The sequence below is a fragment of the Nannobrachium achirus genome (assembly GCF_963921795.1).
Source record: "Nannobrachium achirus genome assembly, chromosome: 16".
NCBI classification, from domain to species: domain Eukaryota; kingdom Metazoa; phylum Chordata; class Actinopteri; order Myctophiformes; family Myctophidae; genus Nannobrachium; species Nannobrachium achirus.
The window spans coordinates 26,914,985-26,936,883 of record NC_137823.1 but is presented as its reverse complement, the minus strand read 5'-3'; the positions used below and the strand labels follow the sequence as shown (position 1 = coordinate 26,936,883).

Below are 21,899 nucleotides of genomic sequence, written 5' to 3'. Positions count from 1 at the left end.
ACAAATCTTTGAAAAAAATATTTTTGAGAACAATAGCTTCCACTTTAACATTGCAACTTTTCAGGAATAGAAAGCCTGCATTTTCTATTGGCTTGGATTCCCCATTGATGATGTCACAAGACTAACTTCCCACACCTCTCCTAAGAGACTTGGACCGAGTGTTTTTTTTTTTTTTTGCAATTTTATTATGAACATTTAGCTTTTGACATTCTGAAACAAAAATCCCTCCATAGAGGACCCATTATATGAAGATAGGTTGAAAAGTGGTGAAATAATCCTTTAAGAAAACACAAACAAAAGCCTCTTCGGCTATTAATTAACATAAAAAAAGAAGAAAATTAAAAGAGCCTCCTAACCAATTATGTTTTTTTTTTCTCTTTGGTTTATATAAACAAAAACTGTCTTTTACCTAAACAAAAATAAATAAAAAAAGAGGCTTCACATTATCACTTTAAATTAACTTTAAATAAACTAAAATGGTATTGTTTTAAGACCTTGTAAAAAGCAAACAAAAAAATATATAAACAACAGGGTGGCACTCTAATCCATCTCCTCTTCGTCTCTCTCTCTGAGAGCCTGCAGTCCACGTCGGTCAGGGTCACGGAGCCGGAGGATACGGATTAGGTCACTAGTGGGCAGAGAGCTGAGAAAAAATAAAAAAAAATCACAATATTAACAGCAATTTAATGGATTACTGGACTGGTTGCTTTGGCATAAGTTATGTGACTGCTTGGCCAACACAATGCAACATTGACTACTCAGCCAACACATTTCCTTTAATATCAAACTATTGTTATTTGTTTCTCATAATAAACACATTTGAGATGGTATTGATTATACATCATCTGCATTTAATCCCATCATTCTGAGTGCGACACTTCCCTTGTCATTGTTTGTTAGGGTGGCAATGACATAAATCAAGTTGCGCTCATACAGGGATGTGATACATGTGATACATGGCAAGTCTTGCAAAGCCAGACAACTATTCCACCTTCTCCGAATGCTATATAGAGAAGCGCACTAGCACAGACAGTCATTCGCGCAGCATATTCTTGTTATGCGTGTATACTGTATTTTAAGAAAACATCTGAAAACATCATGGAAGTAAAACCAACAACACCAGAGAAACACCCCCAAAAATATTGAAACAAGTCCTAACGCTTTCAGTAGGACTTGTTATCACTACTGCACCAAGGGAGCGGGTGCGTCACATCCGCTTTATGGTATACTTATCATTAGAACTTCCGTCTTCCAGACTGTATGACGGGAGCATTTAGCAAATTGTGGGAGTCAACAGTCTGGCCACGTGAGACGACATGGTGGCTAACCTCATGCTCTGTGGGGTGAGGAAGATGAACTGCCTTTTCCGCTGGCTTTCAGCAACCTTCAGCATCATGTCCATGGCAATCCTCCTGTTGACCATGTCCTGATAGACAAGACACACAGGCTGTATTATAGTCTGAGAAATTAACCAACAGTTTGAGTAAAACAATATATATATATATATATATATATATATATATATATATATATACACACACAGTACATACCCTTGTCTAATAGCCAACATTACTTAGTGTGAAAGCCACCATAACCTGTCTGTCACTCAAAAAACCTCATTAATGTGTCACTCAAAATCTGTCATTAATTTGTCACTCTTCTGACTCCCCTGTAGAGAGCGCTGCCGCCATTGCCGTGATCTTAACAGCAGCCAGTTTGAGTAGAAGTAAAATGATTGAAAATGGGAAATACTCAAAATTTTACTTAGTTACTTTACACAACTGTTTACACTGCGGCAATGGCGGCGACACAGGAATTCCGTCTATAGGAGTCGCATCAGTAAGATAGGCTAAGTGTAGAGCTACTTCTTGCATCTGAGCTCAAGGAGTATTAAGGGTGTCTTACTGTAAGAAAAAAATACAACAATCGTAACTGTAAAATGGCTTTATGCTAAACAGTATTACCATGTAGACATCAAATTCGTCAAGGCAGCGGAATGGGGCCTCTGTGACTGCCCACAGAGACAGCACAAAGCAGACCGTGGAGAAAGAACGCTCTCCCCCCGACAACCCTGACATGTTGCTCAGATTAGCCTTGTCACCCTGACCGGGCTGGACCTGGGAGACATCAAGATGAGAAGAGAGAGAAGGACAATAGACAAAAGGTAGATTGAATGTAGTAGGGAAGGAAAAGCAGAGCAGAGAAGATGGTAAGGGCCAAGGGTTAGAGAAAACAGAGAGATGGGGAAATGGATAGAGATTAATTAGTTAAGTGTTGGTTGATAGATGGCAGAGTTGCCGTGGTCTTGGGTCGCGCGCCCCAGACGACCCATATCTTTTCTGAGCCGGGGTCTCGCACACCCCTTAGTTCACACCTCGACAACTGTTTTAACAAAGAAACGAGCCTATATGCATACCAATAGACCTGTATAGTAGGTGTTGAGCGACGTTCGCGACCCCCCAAACATTGAATCACCACTGCACCACTGATAGATGGTGCATGATTATTCAATACTGTATAATGCAGTGTAAATGTAAAAAACTAAAAAACTAAAAAAAAAGAGTGAGAAGACAGTGTACACATTTTTATACACTTTAGAGTGCACACCCCATGACATAAATGGACACTTTCCAGTAAATTGGTAAAAACTGTTTGAATACCTCTCCCATTCCTCCATTTTTGTGCCTCAAAATACATGCTACAATCTCATGCCCATTAGCAACCTGGCTTCAGGGTTCCCACACATTTTTACCAATTCATTTCCAAAACATTTCCAAAACTTTTCCAGAATATTTAACCCGATTTCCAGGACTATATAACAATAATTCAGCTCAATAACAGGTCGCTTACTCCTATGTGCAATGCCCAAAGACAGGTAGTATATGCCAGTGATTCTCAACCTTTTCAGGCTGTGACCCCCGAAATAATCATATTTTAACTGGGGAGTTAAAAAGAGTTGAGGAATTTTGTATAACACGTTTCTTTGTATAACGCGTTGCGAGGCGTTGTGAGCATGTAGATCAGCTATTTTCACAATTTCTGCCTCTAATATTTGACAATTTGGCCAATGTTTAATGTGTCATTTCAATATTAAACCAAAGACAATGCATAGATATTTTTTCCAGGACCTTCCAGGACCCTTGATAAATTCCAAAACTTTTCCAGTACTGGAAAAATATTTTTCTAATTTCAAAATATTTCCAGGAATTTCATGACTGTGGGAACCCTGTGGCTTCCACATGCTAAAGGACTTTGTATGGGTTGATATATCAGCTGAGCAGAGACTGGTTTTATGCATGAAGATGCATTAATGGCACCACACATTTTTTGTAACTATGGTCCAAGGTGTGTAGGGCAGGCCGTTTGGCTGGATAAGGGTATAGCGATGTAAAGAAGCACAACAAAGACATTTGTTTCACATTTTAAAATAATTGTGTTTGTAGTATTTAGCAAAATAATGTTATTGTACAGCCCCAACAGCTACACGATTCATCCAGCATTATAAGATATAAATTGGGTCACAAAGAGTTGTATTGCAAACAGTGTTGGGAAGTGTACTTGTAACGGCGTTACGTAACAAAACTACTTTTCTCGGTAACTAATAACGTAACTCGTTACCTTTCCCATTCAATAACGCCGTTCTAGTTACTGTGGTGTAAAGTGGCTAGTAACTTTCAGTGGTCCAAATGAACTGTTTCTCTCGGAGCCTCCCTGTCTGCTCCCAGCCCTGTCATAAACTGCCTCTGCCTGTGTCTGTGGTAACTCTCAGTCAAGTGAAAGACGTGCCTGGAGCAATGATTGGTTGACCTAGCTTAAAGCTTCAGGCTAAGCCAATCAGAGACGGCCTTGGGCGGGTCTTAAAAAATACACACAAACTGAAGCCAACGCACACACATTGTCACATAAACGGTGAAGAGAGTCGGAGCGGAGAGTCCTCGTGTCTCCAAATGCTGGCGAGATCTCGAGACAACAGCAGCTTTGCAACTTGGAAACATTATTTTAACTTTGTGGAGATAAATGGCGCTAAAATCTACTCCACCAAAATCGCCACAGCATGTCACCCAGAGTGAACCAAACAGATTGATTGCCAAGCCACGTAATGCAAGTGCTAGCTAGATTTGAAACATGCTTGATCAATTATGCTTTCCATCGCAACCTTTAAGTCTGTTACCTTCAGAGAACTAGTCAGTGTTGCACAGCACAACGATAAGTTCACAACTTGGTTTGAAAAAGGCTACAATGAATATATGCCTGTCAACATTTCTAAACATATCTTTAGCTTTATTGTTCCACTGCATTTCTATGCATAATAATTGCTACAATGACAGGGAGTTCTTTATAAGGTCATTATTGAAGCCCCCTAAAAAGAAAAAAAGAATGCTTCGTTTTGATTATATATATTTTTTAAAGTAAAGTAAGGTAACTAGTAACTAGTTACTTTTATAATTTAGTAACTAGTAACGTAACACGTTACTTTATCAGAGCAGTAACTAGTTAAGTAATAAGTTACTTTTTAACTCATCCAGAGCCCAGGACATTAACGGATTAGGGGGTCCAGAGTGCCCCCTCCCGGCCCCATTAACGGCCATTGTCTTATTTTGAAGGCCAGAAGTCTAGACCGGAAGTACTTCCGGTCTGACGTCATCGGATAGTGCGACGGAAACGATCATTGTTTACGTGGTGCCATGCTGGATTGCATAGGAGCGTTTATACATGTGTTTTATAAGCGAGCATCTGCCTCCATCTTCGCTTCTAAAGTGTTGTTTTGAGATAATGGACATTAAAGATGAGATCGGCCGTCCACCTCAATGTTATGGGATGACTATTGTGTGCTCGTGGAGCCGTGATGATGACAAATCAGCGCGGATTTCGTCTCCGGAGCGTCGGCCATTGTACTAGGTATTTTTACTCGCCGTTACAGTAATATATTACTTTTCGCGCGACATCACGCATTCGGCACTATACGTACTCTAGTACTTATCGCGTGACATCACGCGAAAGGCACTAGATGAGTTAAAAGTAACTTGCCCAACACCGATTGCAAATATAACAATTTACATAGTTCATGCAATTTTTTGTGAGGATATTGCAATAATTGTTTTCAATAATATGCGGCCATACAAAGAATAGCTTGGAGCATTACAGATAAAGAATTCTTACTGAGACTGTGAGAGTTTCGTTCCTGTGATCAAACACCATAGACCCGGAGTAGCCTCTCTGGTGCAGCATACTATTGAAATAGTACTGAGAACGAATCGCCAGCGTACTAGGAGGGAGGGAGGGGAGGGGGGGGGGGGGGGGGAGAGAGAGAGATGGAAGAGGGAGGCAAGGGAAAGGAGGAAGATGCAAAAGGTTTAGTAGGTCAAACACAAAATATATTTCATTAGTTAATTTAACTAATCAAATATATGTTTTATCCAATCAGCTATACCAAAACCAAACCAAGGTAAATACAATGCAACATGCAATGGTTTCAAATTAAAGTTAGAAAATGTGGCATTTGTGCCCCCTATTGATGAATCATGATACAGCAGTAAACGTTCCTTGAATGAACACTTGGTCAAGTTGAAACAGAGACAGTTGCTCTCTAAATAAAGATATCTAAGGTCTCACCTTTTAACTGATAATGACAGGTATTAGTTCCAACTAACCTCTTGAGCTCGTCATAAGCCTGAAGTCTCTGCGTGACAATTTGATCCATCTTTTGGACGAATTGGGTGAGGTTCTTCACTTGATCTCTCATGGTCTTATAGTTCTGATAGGCCTCATGGTACTGCCTGGGGAGACACACATGCACAGGTGAAATGAGAAGATATTTAGAGTGGGATGCAAGTAGAGATGCACTAGTTGAGACAACAGACGTTATGTAAATGTTTTAGGCGAATCATATGCTTATTTAACTTTAATCCAATTGTGTCCCTTGCCGAAAATAGACGATCAACAAGCTCACAACTGTTGGGATTCACTCGTGGGGAGGGTATTTCCCCAGTGTCAGACAGTGACAATTTGAAGGTGACAATTTGTGTCTAATGCGTCTTGAACTGTGGATTGCGAATTGTGCGTTTGAATATTAACCGAGAACTGTTGCATCCCTACCTAGAAGAGACAAAGCTTTACACAAGCAATGTCTACATTTATGCAATAATTTAACGCATGAGGTGGGAAGAAGTGGCATGGTGACCTACCTAACGATCTCCTCACGGTTGCCATGCTGGTCCTGATTGGAGGTGATCTTAACCCTGAGACGGTTTATCTCTGTGCACAGGCTCTGTAGAGTCCGATTCACCTCCAGTCTCTCAGGACACATCTCTGTGGCCTTGGCTACAGCTTCCTGCATCCAGGGGTTAAAGCAAAATAAAATCCCAAGACTGAAAATGTGTTTGTCCCAATATGACAAATGAATATGATAATTCATTTGTTGGTCTATATATGAACTGCTGCTACTAACATAACACTTCATCTTGTCCCCATCAAGAGTACCTGGAGCTCCTGCTCCTTGACCTTCAGGGACGCTTCGAGGTCCTGGATGCTTTCGATGTGGCCCTTGCGTTTATCCTCGTAATGCTTCAGGTGGTGCCTACACTTCCCCACCTCCTGGTCTCTCATACTTAGCTCCTCCTACATGGGGACACAGGCGAAAAAGAGGACAAACATGGCAATGTATAATTTGTGCCTTAGCACAGCAGAAAGACAAGACGATTTGATCTGAACATGCCAGAATACCTTTTATCAATGTTGATAAACTGAACACACCGGACGTGACATAGACATGACATGAATGACGAAGCAAAAAGTGATAGTTTATGTTTGGGGAAAATATTACTTCAAGATTAAGGGCCCTATTATGATCCAGGTCTTATGCCTTAACTTCTTTGCCTTTTTTTACTATAGTTTTTTAAATATTTCAAATAGCTGATCTGCAAGTTCACAACGTGCAGATGTAGATCAGCATTTGAAGTATTTAAAAATGTTTTTCAAAATAGTAAAAAAAAAGGTAAAGAAGTTAAGGCATAAGGCATAAGACCTGGATCATAATAGGGCCCCTAAGTGTCATATTCTGTGTAATGAGAGCACAACGCATTATTCGCGACTGTGAGACCATTTTATTGCATCCATTGTGAATGCACCTTGAAGACATTGACCCACATTCAAGCTGTATTCCATAAGTTCATAACACAGTCCATGAACCTGACAGGGAATGGATTTTGACAAAGGATTGTGCATATTTTATTTGATTCAGTTCAAATTCAGTACCTGTAGGATATCCCCACACACATTCAGTGACCAGATTTGGCTAAAAAAAGAAAAGAAAAGGTCAAATTCGTTCTCCTGCTATGCCGCAGAAATGTGGAAGGCCCTACCAAAGGCTTTAAAGGAGTGTAAATCCCTACCTTTAAAACAGCACTGAAAAGCCGTCTGCTACTCGAAACTGGTAAAAGACAAAAAGCCTATCCTAACCTCCCCCTGACCTTTCCATTGTAAATACTTTATTTTGTGTTTTATGACCGTTTTTAACAAGCCCAAAAGGTTTTTTGAGGTATCCTTTTAGTTGACCTTGTACCAGTGAACTGTATCATCAGGAAACTGTACCTTTTCCAAACTTCTTATAAAGTCTTCAATCAACAGTCAAATATATAACAAATAAATGGGACAGATGACTGTGTGCACTGCAGGTTCTCTAAAGGCTGACCTCAATCCTCTTGACCTTCACTTAGCGCCTCACTTGAAATAGTTCAACCAACCGATCCAAATCGACACACTGAGCTTGTAGATCGGCTATGCAAAAGATTTACACAATGACCCGCACACCATCTACACTTGCAAAATGAAATTATGCAACGTTTTAGTCACATAGACCTTCCTCAGGTATCACAATATAATAATGTAAAAATTGAATATTTGACAGATATTTTAGGACATGCCTAGTATCCACTTATGTGTAGTGTGCGTACCTTGATGTTTTCGACTTCCTCTGACACGCCATTGATCTGTTCCTTGAGCTGATTGTACTCCTGTTCTGCCTCCTCATACGAGGTCTTGAGCTGGGCCATCTGAGCCAGAGCTGCCTTCAACTCGCCATGAGTAGAGGATATTTTACCCTTAATCTCCTCCAGGTCTTCCTCCTGTGGGAGAGCGGTGGATGACATGAGGTGGTGTCCAAGATATGTTCAGCGTACCCTGAATGTGCATCGGATGTTGAGCTCCTCCTACATCTGTGGCAGGGTTCCCTCATTCCATGTACTAAAAGTCCCCTTAACCCCCCTGCACGACTAACTACAGTACACTCAGTAGGTGACTCCACTTAATGTCAGCTACTGAGTCTAGCAACTAAACTAGAGTAGGTGAAATTAGTACTTGAATAGTCCTGATTTGTATTTGAAGAGCAGGGGTTGCGTCTGTCATTTTAGTTGTTGCAATATCGCTGTTGTCAGGCAAAAAACTTTTATTTCCACGTCCTAGGTATGGTAAATATCGTTCTGTTGACCAAAATTGTGCACGAAACAGTGCTGTGGCATCACAGAAATTCTGTCCGAAACAATTATACAGGGAGGAAAGATTATAGAATAAAATAACAAAAAAACTTGGGTTGTTATTCCCGGAAACTAAAAGCAGTGTTGGCATACACACCAGGGGCTTGAGGTCTTCTGATTGTGGCTCCTCTACATTCTGCAGGTCATTCAGCTCAAACTGCACTCTCCTTGCTCTTTCCTGGAAAAAAGAAAATAGAATATGAATTCGACATACATAGTTCATAGAAAAACGTCAAGACAGAAAGGCGAGAATGTCAAGCAAAAAGGCAAGGTCAAAGGTGAAAAACAGATACGTACTTTAGTGTTTTTCTGCTCCTTTTGGGCTTGCCTCAGCAGAGTGTCGTTCTGCTTCAGATCTCCTTCTACCTTCGCCATCTGATTCTGGAAACGAGCAGCCTGGCCATTCTGGTTCTCTAGCTCTGACCTCAAGCGTCTGGGAAGGGACAAAACCGAGAGATAACAAAGGAAGACAGGCAAAGATAGATATGCATGAAAGGGAGCCGTGATTGATTGAACACTAAAGATTATTACAGTGCAGAATACAAATGCTCTATATGTATGTATGTATGGACAGTGTGTGTGTGTGTGTGTGTGTGTGTGTGTGTGTGTGTGTGTGTGTGTGTGTCTGTACACACACACACACACACACACACACACACACTTTTTACTCTTAGTAAATCACGCGGTAGAAAGTGCACGCAACTTTTTTTTCCCTTTCTTTTCAAGAAACATCCACATGATTTTATGAGAGCAGATGTAGTAAGTGTGTGTATGGATGTTACAGACCTGCCAACCCTTGAGGAAATGTTTAGCCTTGTGGCACGCCACTTTGCTTGAACATTTCTAGCTTCCATATTGTGCTTTTTATTCAGCATCATGCAGCTCTAGTGCACATCTATCCATATCGCAAACTCAATAGGTCAAAAGGTGTGCCTGGTACAGGTTGGCAGGTCTGATGTTAGAAAATGAAAACAAGGAAACCAAAATCAACGGGCGAGTGACTGCTTTCTTGAAATCATTTCCATGCTGACCTGATCTCCTCCTCCACGTCTCCACTGAGGTAATTGGCTCTGTTCTGATCAGCTGTGTAGGCGCGGTTATAGTAGATCTGGTCTCCCTCCTTACTGATGGCCATGGAACAATTCTGTGGTGACTGGCGGCCCTGCATCACTCGACGAGCCTCTGTTTTGTCCTTCCACAGGGAAATAAGCAGAGCCAAATATTAGGTCAATTGCTGTAACGAATATCTACTGCAACAATGTTAGATTAACTGAGGTAATTCCCTAAACACAGTGAGCTATTGCTTGTCACCTTGATGAGCAGGACACTCTCTATTCCCCTCTGGTCAATCAGACAGTTGGCCACAACCGGGTCTTCGATTTCAAGAGATTGCAGCACTGAGGGATAGTCACGATGGTTGACAGCCCTGGCAAATATATGCATTCAAGAACAAACAATCAGACAACCATTTAAATGTACACGTTTTACAATGGCAAAAGAAAAACAGATAAAGTATGACCAAACATATGAAGGTGGGACACCGACACGGAACAGCAAATGTTCATGACCCCTTCTGGATAAAGGAGCTAGAGTCATGCACAGTCTATTGCAGTGGTTCCCAAACCTTTCAGGTCGAGACCCAAAAGAGACAATAGATGTTTGCCCGGGACCCAAACTAGTGAAAACCGCAGATCTACAAGCTCAAAACACGGCGCGAGCTTGTAGATCGGCTATTTTCACTACTTCTTTAACTCTTTTAGTGCCACCCGTTCACCACTAGAGGGTGCCCCAGGTGCCATAGAAAATCCCATAGAGATATGCTGGTATATGCAGAAGCCCTGCAGCCATGACTTGCCTGAACACTTTCCTTTGTGCATGTACAGGAAGAGGATGAAGTTAGCTTGAAGTTAGCTATTGGCTACCAAGCATTTTAGAAGCCTTATTTTCGTCAACTTAGCCATGATTAAACCTTGCACACCTCATGCATGGGAAAAAAACAGAGAAGAATGAGCTCTAAAAAATCCAATGCAATCGAGTGGATTTGTGCAGTTTGTTCACAGCTTTCAAACAAAAAAAATCCGATTGGAAATCCGTTCAGGCATTCTTGAGATAATCGCCATTATGTTTTACATGTTATGTAAACAAACATGGCTGCCCTGTATGTTAGATGGGGTTGTATGGGGGTGGAACATGCAAAATCGCGATTGAAATCATGTTCACTAGATTTGATGGGGTCCAAAAAAAAAATTTTTTTTTTTTAAATCTTCAAAAAAAAAAAAGATTTTTTTTTTTTTTCAAAAACCGAATTTATTCGGTTTTGGCATTTCTTAATACGTTTTAAAAAACCGAACTTTTTCGGTTTTGGCACTGGATGAGTTAACATTTGTTTTTCTAATTTATTAATTAAATGATTTCGAAAAATCTTTGGATTTCTTTTATTTATAACGTACGATGATTTCAGTGCATTTAAAAGTTTCAATTCTTCTGATCATTGATATATTCCTGGTGCAATTCACTCAACTCTTTGAAGTGCTGACCAACGGTAAAGGAGGAAAACCAATGTTGAGTGAACAAGTTTGCAAACATGATTCTCAAGCTTTAGTCTGAATAAGATACCTAGATTTTTTACAACAGAATTTAAATGGTTGGATAAAGAATCACGGGATGAATGTATTTTTGGCACTTATTCTGACAGGACTAATTAAGACAATCCTCTTCAAATTGCTCCGTTATACCAGGCCTTACCTCCTTCTGGTGTCATGGACTTGCTGGATGAAGGGGCTTGTGATGATGGTAGGCCTGCGGCCACCAGGGAATACTCTGCCCATGAGGCCTTTCAGCACCTTCTCATCGTCATAGTTGTCACAGGCAAAGGCTTGCAGCTGTCCTTTCAGACAGATCTCCACAGCCAGGGCCATCTCTGGGTCCTTTAGGCCAATACAGTAACCTAAGGAAGGGAGAGAAAAAAGAGAAATAGGTCAAGAAATGGGGACAATAAGTCTCTGGGAGTGAGAAACAACTTTTTTTTAAAGAAGTGATACAGGTTGGGGAAAGGTATTTAAAGTACAGACTTAATTCAATTCTAATGAAGTATAGTGAAAGCAGAAACATCTTCTGATCGATGATGAAAACCACAAGATTATATCTTTAAACAATCCATTTGATCGCATTTGCAAGATCTTGACAGCTACCTGTACAGCCTAGTGCTGCTTATCCAGCACAGTGTATAGGAATCCCCCCCGACCAGGCAGTGTTCATTTTCACAAAGACTAACAAGTCTACGGTTTTTGATATTTAGTCCTAAGAATAAGACTTAATGCATTTGCCGTACTAAGATTAAAACTTAATATGTGTTATTCAAAGGACTAAATCAGAACTTGCTGTCAAAATTAACGTGACCAGGTGTGACGTCATCCCATGGACCAATGGTTCTCAAACTTGTTTGGTTGAAGTACCCCTTATACTGATTTCTGAAGCCAAGTACCCCCTTCATCTGAGTACAGCATTTTGCTTATAAAATTGACATGAAAAGTCCAGTTCCAACGCCAATATGTTTAAAATAAAACAGCATAATGGCACATAATCATTGCTTTCTATTCAATAATAGTTGTACTAGTCAAGGTATTGATGTAATTTAAACCATTTACAGATGAGCAGGTTCACACAAAGACTATCAATGTTTTGTCATTACCCTTACAGTAAAATAGAAATATCCCCATTTTCTCCTGTACCCCCTGCAGTACCCCTACGTACCCCATTTGAAAAACACTGCCATGGACAAGTTAAAAAAGGAGTTCAAAGGAGTTTGCAATTTATTTCTATGTGGACCCCAGCAAAAGTACCTGCTGCTATGCAGCTAAAATAAATATCAAAGGGAAAAGGACCGGCTTCCTGTGCGTAAACAAACCAACATAAGTGTATACAGGGTATCTGCACATCAATAAAGTGACAATTTAAGGATTTTCGGTGCAACGTAGGTGTCAGAACTCCAGATGTGGAACCTCTAGTATTCAAAATGTATGCTCATTAGTTATAGTTATGCACTTCAATAGTCGTTGCCCCTCTCCGACTAATAGAGAAAGTTTTACCCAGAGGTCCACGGGGTTTCTGTTGCAACTGGCCGTTTTTGTAGGCCTCCTCGATGACATTGAGGAACGCTGGCATGTGATCTCCAAAGCGCCGCAGGCGGTTGGACCGGCTGCCCTCCAGTGTCTGTAGATTCCTCCTGTTCATGTCCATGGCTCTGTGGAGGCTGTCCTGCTCTCGCCTGATGACAGGGAGGAGAAGAGACAAAAACAGTCAGACGATGGCAAAGCAGTATTCAAAGAAATTGTGGCTCCGGAACATGTAGGACGATTAAATATAACATTTCCCCATCAAAAGATCTAGTCTAGTCTGTGTATGTACCATACTAGAACCAAGCATTTATAGAATACAGTATTGCCATAGCCAGAGCAGAGGGAATAGGATATTTGGGGAATGGGAACGTTGCCAGTCTGATCCCCAGCTTGCCCAGTCCAAGTATCCCTGAACAATAAATTTGCCCCCTGAACTGCACCACAGGCGCCTGATTAATGGCTGCTGACCATGGCATCCACTGTAAGAATTCTTTTCCATTTTCTGTGATTCAGTCCTCAACAGATAATTAATTATTTTAATGTATGCCGACAATCGTATACCTGCGCCCAATTGCTTAACAATTCAGCCATCCCACTAGATCCTGTGTTGGGTAATAAGTGTCTTACTTACAGTCAGATACCGTCCGTCCGTCCGTCCGTCCGTCCGTCCGTCCGTCCCTCCCTCCCTCCTTCCAACCAGTCAGTTCTCCAATTTCCTACTACCCAGTACCCACCTCATCTTGCAGAGCTCCTCCTTAGTGAGGGTGATGACCTGTTGGTACTGGTTTATCTGTTGGTCCAGTGTGGAGTCCTTGTGTCTCAAACTCTCCCGCTGAGCCTCAAGCTGCTCTTTGTGTGTTGCCCTCGCCTGACTCTCCGCCCCATTGCTGTCACTGATGCTAGAGGCATGGAAAGATATATTTTTTTAAACATTCAGGCACCGACATAAAAAAATCACTGGCGTAATTGATCGAGAAGCAGATATTTACCAAACAATGACCAATGCTGCTCAGTAGGGGTGTAATAATATGCTTAACAGCGATACGATACATGGACGATATTTGTTCATTTACTGTATGCCGATATGGATTATATCTACAATGGCTCTATTACTTACTCTATTGTACTCTAATCAGTCTATCATATAGAGGATGGATGAAGAAGAGTGAGTGGTCGGTACCTCAACTTGAGCTCCTCTATCCTCTTAGAGAGCTGGGCCTTGTCCTTCTCCAGAGCGTTCATGGTGGTCCTGTATCTGTGCACAGTGACCTGAAAGAGACATTGTTCATGGCGTTAAACTGCTTCTTCTGCCTCAAATGCCTCAAAAAAGTTATGGTTTTGTTCTTAAGTCTGACCTCGCCAGATTTGAGTTCGTTATTTTTTTGCTGGGCTTTGGCCTTCAGCTCCACACATTGTGGCTGGAGATCCTTGTAGCCCTGTGTGATGCCATCCACCTGATCCTGGATCTGCTTGAACTTCTGCTCAGCCTCTGTCACCTTGTTCTGTACAGGGGGTAGACAGTAGGGAAATAGTATGTTTAAAACGTTACCATTCCCTAAATGACTTATGCCTATTAAAACGTACACAGCAGGGGCGTTTCAGCTCACTATGCCGATCTTTCTTGGTGAGAAAAAAAAAAAAGAAATCTAATTGTCAAAGCCTTTTGAGAAGAGCTGGACTGTGACATCAGTGGATAGAAAGGCTAGTATTTAAGTCTATGGAGTCTAAGAGTCTATGGTGGCTTTCACACCATGATATTTTACTGCGATTGCGATTAAAACGAATCCTGGAGCGTATTGTCGGAAAGTGCGATTCATTTGGGCTGGTGTGAATTCTGGTGCGGATCAAACAAATTATTTCTAATCCACAGAGTGCAGTTCACTGTTGGTGTGAATGCAATCCTCGTCAAATGCAGGAAATGAACCAAAACATGTGGCATTGTGAGTTGAAGAATTTGTAAACACATGGGGAGAAGCGCACAGTTGTTTCTCACGGATCTGAGCAGAGGAGGAGTGGAGGGGTCTCAACGTTAAACATTAGCCTAGCAATCTCTGCTCCTCGGGATAGTCCTAATCAGCGCACATTTAATTTATCTGCCTGTTTGCTAAGAACAGACGACAGCAGTAGTTCGTTAGGCAAAAAAACTATACCACGTCGGAGGTCGCGCTTGAACACTACTGTAGTCTGTTCTTTCCAAACGGGTAAAAAGTGTGATAAGTGGAAATCAATCCGGAGGTACTGGGATTGCTGGGCCGATGTTACATTAACATTAGTCTTGGAGGATTCGCCTCAAAACGTGGGCTGCAGAGGCGTTGCCACTGTGATTTTTTATTTATTTATTTAGATATAGGTAACCTCCGACAGCATCTTTGCCTTCAGTTACCCATACTCAGATTCTGTGCTGGGCTGACTTCCTGCCCAGAGATATAATGGTTTCTTCCCAGAAGTTCTTCTCGCCCCCCCTAGAGGCAAAAAATAAGAACTTCTGGGAACTCAGATTACATTAACACCATGGTGCCATCTGAAATATGAGGGGAATCTGTGGAGTTACTTACAGCGGTCCGCTCACATCCCCCCCCCTTAACTGGCCAATGGTACAAATATTTTAATCTTTTAGTGTATAAAGGGCAACTCACCTTCCATTCTTGAATCTTCTGATCATATTTGATGGAACAACTTTGATCGACCATTAGCTTGTCTCGCAGCGGCTGCATCTCCTGATCCAATTCGTTCACCTGCCATGTTTAACCCAGTCAGTGTTATCCTGACAATGCTGCAGAACATTGATTCTACATCTTAAAAGTACACAGATGTGCTGATCTCACCATAGCCCAGGCCATCATTTTCGACAGCTCATTCAGCTTATTGTTCATCTCATCCAGTGATTCCAAGCTCTTATATTGCTCCTGTTTTTCACGATACTTGTACTTCAGGTCCGCCAAGCACTGCAGTCACAGATACATATTAGCCATAGTCATCATCCAACAGCATGAATGAACAAGCTTTGATTTTGGACAGACTGGACAGTTAACACTGAGCCCATGGAGGAAAATCCAATCTAAATTTGACATTTTGTATCAGTCTTATTTACAATCCAGCATCAATATAGTTTAGGTGAGTGACATGATCTCTCTAAGGAGTTAAATGTGGTCCTGTAGAGCCCTTTGAGACTGTAACAGTGATTATCCCCCAGGGGTATATACTCAAGCCCTTGCTTTTGTCCGTATACACTAAATATCTTGAAAGATATGATCTACAAGCGCATACATCGTTGGAATGTGCAGACTGGCCATTTTCACTGAATGTTTGCCCCAGAATAGGGAACCCAGAACACAAATAAATATTCAATTGAATGAGCAGATGAGTTCTTACTTCAGCGTGTTGCTCTATTTTAGCCATAGTGAAGTCCTTGGTTTGTTTGATGTAACTGAAGTCCTCTTTCATCTGTTGCAGTTGGGTGGCCTTCAGAAAAAACTGCATGGGGGAGGGGGAGACATCGACTTCCATTTAACTGTGGATGGTGTAGAGCAGTAACCTGACTTTCGCCAGATGGTTTGCAGCATTGCGTATGCCTGCATAACGCTCTGCTTTACCATCTGGGCTCGTTCCAGCACAACCGATGTAAGGGGCGGGCCATTTTTTCAAATTCTAAAGCAGGTGATTGGATATGGCCGCCAACTCCAACCACTCATATTGGCCTGTCTGCATGACGTTGCACCCAGAATCCGCCTCCTGGGTTTCCACGTGGTCTGCAATCAGACTCTATTGGCTCAGAGCCGCTCAGAGCCCGCCCATAGCTGCCGCTGATTGGTCCGGCCCGGGACTTTACGAGTGTTATCAACTGTGCTGGAGCGAGCCCAGATGGTAAAGCAATGCATAAGCAATGCTGCCACCATCTGGCGAAAGTCAGGTTAGTAGAGCAGGGTTCCCCAATAATTTTCCCCCAAGGGCCGAATCATGTCTAGGGTACCAAGCCGAGGGCCACAACATTGCAGGGGGCGACGGTGGTGTTCCCGCTACTCCAGCGACAGTCCAGATATCTTCGTTATCGGGTGAAAATCTTGTATGTCCAAAACCGATTTAAACTAGTGAAAACAGCCGATCTACAAGCACACAATGCCTCGCGGGCTTGTAGATCTGCTGTTTTCACTACTTTTGTGCGACGGCCTTGTATGATTTGCGAAAGAACGTATCCACACGACAACAACGATATACTTGTGTTGTTGCTGCTCTTATACCACCATTATTACTGGGGTTGGTGTGGGCCACACAGTAGGCCTGCAGGCCGCCTATTGGGGAACCCTGGTGTAGAGTTACCTTTAAACAGTAAAGCTAAAACAATAAGGATAACCTCACCTTGTATTTATCACCCTCTCCTTTGGAATGAAGGAAGTGCTTGCTCATCTCTTGGGTCAAAATAGAAATAGGGTTGTCCACCTTTTGAATGAAATAAAATAAAAGATAAATACTGTACTTGAGTTGTTTATAGTTGTTTGAGTAACTCAAATTGAGAAGTCAACTGAATGTTTTATCAAGTACCAAAGGTTGTTCTAAAAGGAGGAAATATAGGAAACCCGGTGCTTTTCTGCTTTGCATTCCTATGGTGAACACAAGATGCCAGTGCAGTTGCTAGTGTTTGATACAGTGTGTTCAAAGCTGCTGACAATTTTATAATTTAAGAAAACTTGTCTGTCTTCAAGATGGAGAAATATTTTGTATAATGTATTTTTGTATATTTCAAAGTTATATTAAATCAAGCCAAGTAAAAACCATCACAGAGTTAGGTGACAAGATGTTAAACAAGATGTTGCTATTAAGTAGATCAAGATGGACTGTACATGTATAAAATAGCTGGAAAAGGAGTGCATGCACATATGGAGCAGAGATTATACCTGAATATTGAAGTTGTCCAGAACTGCCAGGAGCTCGTCTTTTTTGGATGAGATGTTGCGACCTATGAGACAGGAGATAACTTGTTAATAGAAAGATAAATAGACAAACACAGAGCTGAATGGATAAAGAATAAAGAGTGGAGTTCATGCTAGACTCCACCAAGTGAATGGGTATTTAATCTTAGAGGACTTCACCACATTGGCTTTTCAGTCTGTAGGTTCTTGCCCCCTCGCGCGTTATCTTCACTTCCACTTTGATGGACGAACCATAGTCTTCTGGCCTGTAGGCATCCTTCCCTCTGTTGCGCAAGGTGACTGCAACATCAGCTGAACTGTGAGAAGAGGAATGAAGAATGATAGATATACTGTATATATTCAATGATTTGCACACATTTTCAAGATTTATTAAATAGCAGATCTATAAGCGGCATGAAGTGACAAGCTATGAGTTTGCATATCTGCTATTTTTGAATAGCTTAAGTATAAAATAATGCTTTATAGCTTAAATCTAAAATGACAGATGCTTTCCCTGTTTAAATGGGTTAATGTGCTCTATGCAGCACTTTTGTTCAACCTTGGTTGTTGGAAATGTGCTATATAAATCATCATTCGAGTGCCCTCAAGATCTGCTACACAAAGCTGCTTCCACTGGGCTGTTGCTCATTGCCACACCAAGGTCATTCACAGTCAGTCCGGTGTTCCTATTCAGGTGAGAGGGATGCCTCCATAAATCTGAGCTACATAAATATGTACAGCAAATGTACAACCTTTACCTTTCTCCTTCTTTCACAAATCCCTTGAGGGAGGACCCTCTGTTTGTGGCCTGTGCATTCCCCCCTAGGGCCACTATGAGAGCAGTCAGAATAGCACTCTTCCCACCTGTAACATTGTGACACGGAGCACAGAAAGAAAGCACAGATCTAAGTGTACATACCGAGATAAACAGAAACAGGTTAAAAGGATGAAAAGAATAAACATCAAACTCACTTCCATTGTTGCCAATAACAAAGTTGACATTGGAACCAAAGTTGAAAGGTCCCAACAGTGAGTGACACATGAAATTCCTCAAGGTGATGCTCTCCACGATGCCCATGTCATCACTCTGCAGATGAACACACATCGGTGTTATTACACTTCAAAATACACACCATAATACCTCATATCAACCATCTGTGCATTCTCACAGCTCTTCTGCACTGACAACGAGAGGGCGTTCCGACGGCGATGTCGCGTGACCAATACATTAAAAACCAAATAAATTAAAAATAAAAAGTGGTTGGGGGCGGGACATGGACGCTAAACCACACTCAAATTAGTCTGGGATCACTTCACTTTTCGGGTTTGTAACCGGTCTGGAGCGGAAACCACAAAACGTCATGTTGTAGTACTAAAAGGACTACAATTTGCCGGAAAGATCAAACCGGATTCAGTTTTAACCTAAAATATTCCCCTGCGCTCAAGGACACACTTTTAGGACCTACCTAATAAACTCCTTGATGCGGAGTAGTTTTGCTTTTGAAAAATTCGTTTGGTATATGCATCTTTTAGTCCAACTTTTAGCGACTGGCAAGACTACATGAGGCTACTCGAGCATTTTAATAGGGATTGTGGAAACAAACGGAGGGAACCAAATCAAAGCGACGCCGCTTCTTCTAGTGGTTTCCGCGCTCTAGGCGGAAACCAAACGGCCTGTTGTGAACGAACACCAGGCTTTCTCTCAGAAAGCCTGGTAGGCGAGGTTACACTCAAATAGACTCTGCAAGCGAATAAAGGAGGGGTAGACGATGTCGCTGCACGATACGTTGTTGCTCGCGGTACATCAGGAGGACTCATTGAAACAATGTATTTTAATGAGATTTCATCGCTCGCGTTGCTGGCAGTGCGGATGAGCGATCATGTGTACACACTGCATCAACATATGCCTTCCAGTAGACCTCAAGGAGAGTTAGAATTTAGGCATTTAGCAGTCTCTTTATCCAGAGCGACTTAACAGTAAAATGTAAACACATACAGTACAACAAATGCAGAGACAGTGTAGTGCCTCATAATCTAGGACAATATAGGTAAGCCAAGAAACTAGCCTGAAAATTGTAACCAAGCAATTTAGTAGCCTACATATATTGAGTGAAGTGGATGTTTTTGAAAAGAATGTGTCTCTCTCTCTCACACACACACACACACACACACACACACACACTTTGGTGGAGAAGTGTCTGCCGGTTGGTGTAAATCCAGACCTTTTTACTGGCCTAGACCAAAGACAAATAATCTGGTTCAGAAACCAATTGCATATCGCCAGATTCACCACTGTAGGGCAGAGAAAGGCTGCGCACCCTCTCGTCTGTAGTAAAAATAAAAAAATACAGTTTAGTGAAACATTTGACTTGATGGCCGAAAAGTGTATTTTAGAGACGTGAAGTGGGGGGTTCCGAGTGTTCTCAGTTCCACTAAGGAAAGTAAGCTTTCAACATCCCAAACACGTCTTTGTTTTGGAGAGTAGCAAAAGTGTATTTTTTTTATTTTTTACTACAGACGAGGCTGAGCACTGAGCAGTCTGAGCTACCGCGGCTGTGAGCACATCGGTATCAAGGAGAACTCCTAACGCTACGGACCGGTATGGACCAGAGCTAAGTGTCAAGCAAAGTAAAGTATGATACCTCCTGTGATGAAGCCTCCTTTCTCAGAGGGAGGCTCGACTGACTGGGACCAGGAGCATCCTCTACTTCCATGTCTTCTTCCACAGGTGGGAGGTCTCCTGGCTCGTCCTCAGGTCGGCGTCTCGACATATTGACGATCGCTCACTAATTCCAAGTAAAATAAAATTGACCAATTAAGACCCGAGGCCGATTCTACAAATGCCTTCTCTACAAGTTCTCTTCTCACACTGTCAAGATCAAGCTCGCAGCACGGCACGAAGTGATGCGTTTGTTAGCTTATATATCTATGTTTTAATAGCCGTGGTAAAAATCTAAAACGACGGATTCTTTCCCAGTTTTAACGGGATAATGAAATACTATCATTTATTGCAGGGGTCTTCAACAGGGGGTCCTCAGAGTTACTACAGGGGGGCCGCCAATTCTTTGTGTGATATGATCATTTTTTAACATTAACCACTTGAACCCTAACATTGCTATTCTAAGTGGAACATTAGCCAAAAATAGCAGATCTACAAGCTCACGCCTCAAGCTGCAAGGCGTTGTGAACTTGTAGATCTGCTATTGCTGGCAAAGGGTTTGGTGTAGAGGAAAAAGAAGAGCAGATCAACAACTATTGATAGTTCAAGTGGTAAATGTCTGAAAATACACATTAATCCAACATACACTGATGACAGTACTGTCAAACAAGTCTACACTGACTAAGAAATCTATTAACATTTTTAATCTGCAACACAATTGTATACATTATAGGCTATAGTGGGGGTCCCTGCTTCATCTCTCTCTCTCAGCAAAGGGGTCCTTGGCCTGAAAACGTTGAAGATCCCTGATTTATTGGGACAGTGGTTCTCAAACATTTCATGTATTTTAGCCTCAGATCCTATTAGGCCTACAGGAGTTGTGTTCAAATATTCAAGATGTAACATGTTGTGAGCTTGCAACTTCCAATAGCTAATGTACCATAGGCCAAAGAAGTCCCCCCTCATACACACAGACATACTCCGGGCCCTGGGGGTCCCCAGACCCCACTTTGAGAACCACAGCATTAGTAGGCTATATCTGTCAAGAGATGCATGGACATGATGATCATATATAGCCCATGTCCCAGGGGTGCTTGTGGGGATGTGTAGTATCTGTCAATTACGTCAGTGGTTTTCAAACAGTGTGGCCGGGGACCACCAGTGTTCCTTGAGGGGTGGTCCCCTGCTAAATGATGGAGCCGTTAACCGAATGGACCCTTATTAGATCTTTAACCCTCGAGTGTAAAATTAACCCAAATGGACCCGTATAATGGGTCCATTTGGTTTCATTTTACACTCGCAAGAGTTAAATTATTGTTAAACATCTGCATTCAGTGCATTGCTTAATTTACCATGACGAGTTACACAATTAGAAAATGAGCAATTGTTATTTTTGATCAACGTTATGGCAGAACTAGGCCTGAACCACGGCGGTCTTCAGGCAGGGCTAAGGAGGACCCATTTTGTTATCATTTGAATTAAATGAAATCACTTAACATACCTTTAATAATGTTGACAATCTTATCGACCAAATATCTTAGGTTTTGGGTATGAGAGGTTTAATCTTTTCAAATGGTGGTCCGTGGCTGTGGCGCAGGAGCTGCGGCTGGGGCTCGAACCAGGCTTGAAAAATCACTGATTACGTTGATGCGCAACAGGTGTGTAGTGTTTGGCCAACCGGCTA

The 21,899-nt window shown here is 41.8% G+C and overlaps 1 protein-coding gene across 1 annotated transcript; it reads right to left on the bottom strand.

Annotated features, from left to right (window-relative positions):
* Positions 1-540: 540 nt before the first annotated feature.
* Positions 541-20,327, bottom strand: LOC308300934 (structural maintenance of chromosomes protein 6-like; the record flags this gene model as incomplete). Its single annotated transcript, XM_080744831.1, has 26 exons — positions 541-643; positions 1,329-1,426; positions 1,965-2,117; positions 5,161-5,266; positions 5,652-5,777; positions 6,186-6,331; positions 6,481-6,618; positions 7,953-8,123; positions 8,629-8,709; positions 8,829-8,964; positions 9,563-9,723; positions 9,843-9,957; positions 11,277-11,478; positions 12,620-12,798; positions 13,384-13,548; positions 13,830-13,918; positions 14,005-14,151; positions 15,286-15,384; positions 15,475-15,594; positions 16,022-16,123; positions 17,006-17,086; positions 17,542-17,603; positions 17,737-17,873; positions 18,315-18,420; positions 18,529-18,643; positions 20,199-20,327. 26 exons carry the CDS (start codon positions 20,325-20,327, stop codon positions 541-543), a joined length of 3,267 nt encoding a protein of 1,088 aa, XP_080600957.1.
* Positions 20,328-21,899: the final 1,572 nt, after the last annotated feature.